The sequence below is a fragment of the Trichechus manatus genome, unplaced genomic scaffold, assembly GCF_000243295.1.
Source record: "Trichechus manatus latirostris isolate Lorelei unplaced genomic scaffold, TriManLat1.0 scaffold00061, whole genome shotgun sequence".
NCBI lineage: Eukaryota > Metazoa > Chordata > Mammalia > Sirenia > Trichechidae > Trichechus > Trichechus manatus.
The window spans coordinates 3,584,113-3,589,530 of NW_004443997.1; the positions used below are offsets into that span (position 1 = coordinate 3,584,113).

A 5,418-nucleotide genomic window follows, 5' to 3' on the forward strand; every position below is an offset into this window, starting at 1 on the left:
CTCACAGAGGCAGAAACTGAGACTCAGAGAAGCGAGGGAACTCTGCCAAGGTCACACAGCAAGTGAACAGAATTCGAACTTTTGTTTGGGTGACTTGAGGCCCGGAGTCTTTCCTGAACATCAACAACCACAATAAAAGCCCAGCATTAGCCCTTTTAAAAGAACTATCGCAACGGCGATGAAAAGAGGTGGAAAGGGCCGCGGAGAGACCCTCCTGAAACGCGAAAGTCACCCCGAATTCCTGCCCCTCCGACCTGGCGAGGCCGGGACCCGGACCCGAGGCCACCCCATCAAGGTCCCCGGCCTCACCTCCTAGAGCACTTGCGACACTGATCCCACTTGCGACTTGTCGGTCGTCGACTTTACCCACTCGGGGCACCCGCAATCGGGGCTGGGGCCGCCGATGCCGCCGTCTCAGCCCGACTCCCCCAACCTCTGCCAAGCCCGGGACAGCTGCCGAGGCCCGGCCGCCATCTTGCCCCGGGGTGTTCGCGCTCAGCGCTCCGCCAGGAAGCAAGTATCCAGTTCCGGGAGACGAGCGTTCCGCATAGCCTCTGCACTCAGAAAGGAAAACCTCGCCGCACCTCATCCTCGTCTCTTGCCAAAAATGCTCCTGAAAAAGTGGAGCATTCAGGAGCTTGACCAATTCCTGATCCAGCTGAGAGGCGGAATTCATTCAGGCGGGGGAGGTGAGAAGAAACTCGGCCTCTGTCCAGGGGCACAACGGATGCCTTAGGAAGGTGCCCTTAGAGAAGCGGAAGTGGTTTGCGGGCAGCGGAAGGGCCCGCCCCGGCCCCGCCTCCGCCGCCGGCTCGCGCGAGCTGGGTGTCTTCTGCCTCCCTCAGACCGGGTTTGGAGACTCCGGCGTCCTCCGGCTTTTCATGGTGAGGAGGGAGGTGCCCGCTGACGGCGAGCTCTGGGCGGCCGAGTGAGGCAGGCAGCGGCAAAGTAGAGGGAAAAGGGACTGGGGGAGCGCGATAAGGGGCGGTCGCGGTAGGGGAGAGGCTGTTGGGGGATTGGGAGGGGGGCGAGGCTGGAGGTGGGGGAAGGGCTTTGGGTGGAGAATTGGCCGGGGGCGGGGGGGTCGTTGACTGTTGCGGATTCGGGAATGGACTTTTGGGTTTGAGGAGTTGGATATGTGTGGGTGAGGAGGGTCTCTGAGTCCTGAGTGCTCGTTGGAGATGAGAATTAGTGGTTGTGAGAACAAAGAGATGTCATCGAAGAGAGACCTTTCGAGGGTAGAAAATGAGGATTTTGGGGTTGTGGAGGAGAATGGTCAGGTTATGAAGGGGTCAAGTGGGATTCCTTGGGGCAGAGAGTTGGGGATTTTGGGATATTGTGGCCGGAGTCGTTGGGTTTCGGGAAGCGGGTATGGGGCTCCCAGGTGAGGTTGAATAGACTGGCGAGTGGAGTCGAGGGAATAACTAGAGGGAGTCGGCAAGGGGGTGTACGTTAAGTGCTTGGAATCCCGGGGAGGGATGCCAGGGGCCTGAAGTCAGGGTTCCTTTGCCTCGGAGCCGAGCGCCTCAGCTGGCGCCTGAGTATCTAGTCACTTCCGTTGAGGCCCAAGGTGACCACACCTAAGGAACCGCGGGGTGTCTTATCTGCTGTCAACTGTAGGAAGGTTTCTGTTTGCTTGAGATTCTTCAGGTTTCTCTTCCTTGAATAGCTCTTTGTCCCTGGATGGGAATGACCAAAGATGAGCCCAGAGCCTCTTGTTTGCCCCATGTCTCTACTCTGGAAGTGCTGTCCTTTAGGGAAAATCAGACCCAAGAGCACTGCTGAAGAAAAATGAGTCAATCTGTATCCGATTTTGATCCTCTCCATTTTTTGTAAATAAGCTCCCCCCATCCCTTGCAGTCTTTTAAGTGCTTAACTACTCAGCTAAATGTTGTTGGTTCAAACCCACCCTATAGGCGCATTGAAAGAAAGGCCATGGAAAGCCTGTGAAGTGCAGTTCTACTCTGCACACATGAGGTCACCAAGAGTTGGAATCAACTTGATGGCAACTTTTTTTTTTTTTTGAGAAGAAGGAGGAGGCCTAAACTAGTGGTTCTTGAAGTGTGGTCTCCAGACCAGCAGCATCAGCATTCTCTGGGAACTTGTTAGAAATGCACATTTTCAGGCCTCACCCCAGACTACTGTATCAGACACTCTGGGAGTGGGGCCAGTGATCTGTTTTATCAAGCCCTCCAGGGCATTAGAATAATGATTTCTTGATTTGGGATGTATAATGAAAGGGGTCTGAGAATTGGAGTCAGAGGGTCCTTAGGATTCTGATTCTTAGTTTCTCACCTGAAAAGTGGGATTGATAATGTCTTCTTCCCTAGACTCTTGTGAAAAACAGGCCGACAGTTTGTGGGCTACACACAGGAAGAGAATGTCATTTGGCAGAACACTCGGAAACACTTGGAAGCTGTCTTAAAAGCAAGTTTCAAGTGCAAAATAATGCAGTTATGTAGCTGATTCAATTATTAGTTTGGTTGAAATGGAACAGCTGCCTTTTCAAAGTTGTGGAAATACCCTCAGTTTGGGGAAGTTTTAAAATTACCTTCAGGCAGTGTTTCTTAAACTTCCCTGCTGTAAAAGTCAGCTAAGTTGATGTTTTTACCGTGTATCCCCAGTGATTCTTAAACCAAGTTAGTTAAAGAAATATCTTCTTAGCTCGCTGGCCCTCAGCCCTGGTCGCACATTAGAATTACCTGAATAGTTTTTCCCACCTGCATTTGATTCGGTTGGTCTGGGGTGAAGCACAGACATCAGTATTTTTAAAGCGCCCAGGTGATTCTAATGCACAGCCAGGGTTGAGAACCACTAGTCTCCGGGAAAGTTTGAGGACCAGAGCTGCCCTAGGACCTGGGTGCCTGAGTACTTTAACATTCTACTCCCTGAGGGTGATTAGGAAGATCATGGCTCTCAAACTCCCGTTTTACAAGTTAAATCACTTGTCTGAACACCACACAGGAAGTAGTGGAACTGGGCTTGCAGTCCAGTTTGCCGGACAATGGGTCTAGTTTTTCTTCCATGGACAACCGCCTCTCTCCCCTCCAAGGAAACAGTTCTACAGTGAGTTGTGTAGAAAACATCAGAGAGTTAGAGGTTTGAAGCCTTTTTTCCCTATTGTAGTTTTCAAGTCCACTATTTCCCCCGTTCAGCTGATCTTTATTTTTTAAGCGTGCATGTAGTTGCTTCCTGCCTGGGGCTCTGAAGCAGTGAAGTGGGGCTTGCTTGTGTTTCAGTGCCTTGGTTTGTTTTTGTGTGTCGTTCAGGAATTCACTGGGCTGATAGAGCAAGAGGTTGGGGAGCTTTTCCAAGACCATGGAATTACTTACAGCCTAATTGAGGGGTGTAGATCCTTGTAGAACCCAACCAAACAAAGCCCGTTGCCTTTGAGTCAGTTCCGACTCATGACTTTATAGGACAGAGTAGAACTGCCCCACAGGGTTTCCAAGGAGCGGCTGGTGGATTCGAACTGCCAGCCTTTTGGTTAGCAGCCAAACGCTTAACCACTGCGCCACCAGGCATCCCCTTTTAGAACAGTGGGTCAAAATCTTGGTTGCACATTAGAATCTACTGGCAAATGTAATAAAAATTCTGTTGTCCAGACCACACCCCCAGACCAATTACATCAGAATGTCCACATGTAGGACCCAGGCATCAGTACTTTTTAAGCTCCACGGGTGATTCCTATGTGCATCCAAGTGGAAAGCCAGTGTTCAGAATCCGCAACAGTATATTCAGGGAAGATGGGAAAGAGAGAAGCCTTGCCTCATCCATCTAATGCAGTAAAACACTTCTCTGATTGAACAGAATTGGTAACTAATACCTCACATATCAATTACCACTCTTGTTTCTGTAACCAGTTCTCTGTCCTGCCCACCCGTTAGTAATGAAATCAAACCTTTGAAAACAAGTAAAAAAGCAGGATCCCAGCAGGAATGGCTGGGGCAGTGCTCTGTAGAGAGGTTTACTGTAACAGGTTTATTGTCTACTGTCTTTTGTTCTTAGTTCACTGTAACTCTGGCTCATGAACACAGCCAGAATTTTTTCTCCAAGGGCCTCCCTTAGTATTGAGGCTGACTGCCCTTTGGAGGGGGTGAGCTCCAGGAACTGCAGAACTTGCTTTGCCTGTTCCCGTGTCTGAAGCTAGACCAGGATGGTTTCTGCCTTTATCTCTCATTAATTCAGCCTGATTTCAGTAGAGCTGGAAATTGTCTCCAAAGAGGAGACGATAAATTGGAGACTGAGAGCATTCTCAAATAATCACAATGAGTTCACATTTACTCTGAGCCAGGGGTCGTGCTGAGTGCTTTCTGTGGCATCATTTGATAGACTGAACTTGACTCAGAAAGGTGACTCACCAAGGCTGCACACCTAGTAAGTGGCAGGGTGGAGGCGTAAACTCAAGCTCTTAGCCAGACTCAGCTCAGAAAGATGACTCAAGTCTCAAGTGGTAGAAATCAAACCAAACCCACTGCTATTGAGTAGATTGCAACTCATAGCGAGCCTATAGGACAGAGTAGGGTTTCCAAGGCTGTAAGCTTTATGGAAGTGGACTGCCATATCTTTGTCCCATGGAGCAGCTGGTGGCTTCGAACCGCTAACCTGTTGCTTAGCAGCCGAGCAGTTAACCGCTGCACTACCAGGGCCCCTTCCGTAAGTGGCAGGGTAGGGGCTTATACTCAAGCCCTTAGCCACACCACACAGTGCCTCCCATCTTCTTTCAGAGCTTTTTGGTATTTTTTAAAGAAGCAGGGGGTCTCCATTCTCAATTTATATGTCATAGCTTTCAATGTACCAGGCATGAGCATTGATAAAATCTTGGGCTCCAGGCCAGCCAGGACTTGCCCACTTGCTTCATCACCAGTGCACCTCGTGACTTCAAATAAGTGGCTGAATCTCTCTGGGCTGTGGTATCCTGATTCACAAAATGGAAATACTGATAGCTGTCTTCCAGCATTGTTTGGCTTGAGAAAGACGTATGTTGGGGTAGAAATGAAAACTCTGGGGGTGGGGGCTGGGTCGGAATTGATGGGAAAATGGCATGGAGGGACTTTCTGGAGCAATGCAAATGTTCTTCGTCTTGATTGGATTACTGGAGTGAGGGCTACACACATGCATACATTGACCAAAATTGTGTATTTAAAATCTGTGCATTTTATTGTATGCAGATTACATCTTTAAAAAGGTATTGGGAAACCAAAAAAAAGTACATAAGGTTTGGTTCCTGACTTGTTTAACAATAGGTGCCTTAGAAAATGCTAGACCATTTCTCATAAACAGGCTTATTTCTTTGTAAATTTAGATCTGAAAGGAGTGCTAAAAAAAGTTATTTTCCTTTTGAGGGACAGATTTCCTTAACTAACCCCCCCCCCCCCAAAAAAAAAAAAGACACTGCAGATGGCATGATAGAATTTT

General features: G+C 49.0%; 1 protein-coding gene across 1 annotated transcript in view; it reads left to right on the forward strand.

Annotated features, from left to right (window-relative positions):
- Window positions 1–755: 755 nt before the first annotated feature.
- Window positions 756–5,418, forward strand: part of KCTD10 (potassium channel tetramerization domain containing 10) — a 41,535-nt gene continuing 36,872 nt past the window's right edge. Inside the window, exon 1 of the mRNA XM_023733728.1 lies at window positions 756–884. Coding sequence (XP_023589496.1) covers window positions 882–884 — 3 coding nt within the window. The 5' untranslated portion in view covers window positions 756–881. The remainder of the gene's footprint in view (window positions 885–5,418) is intronic.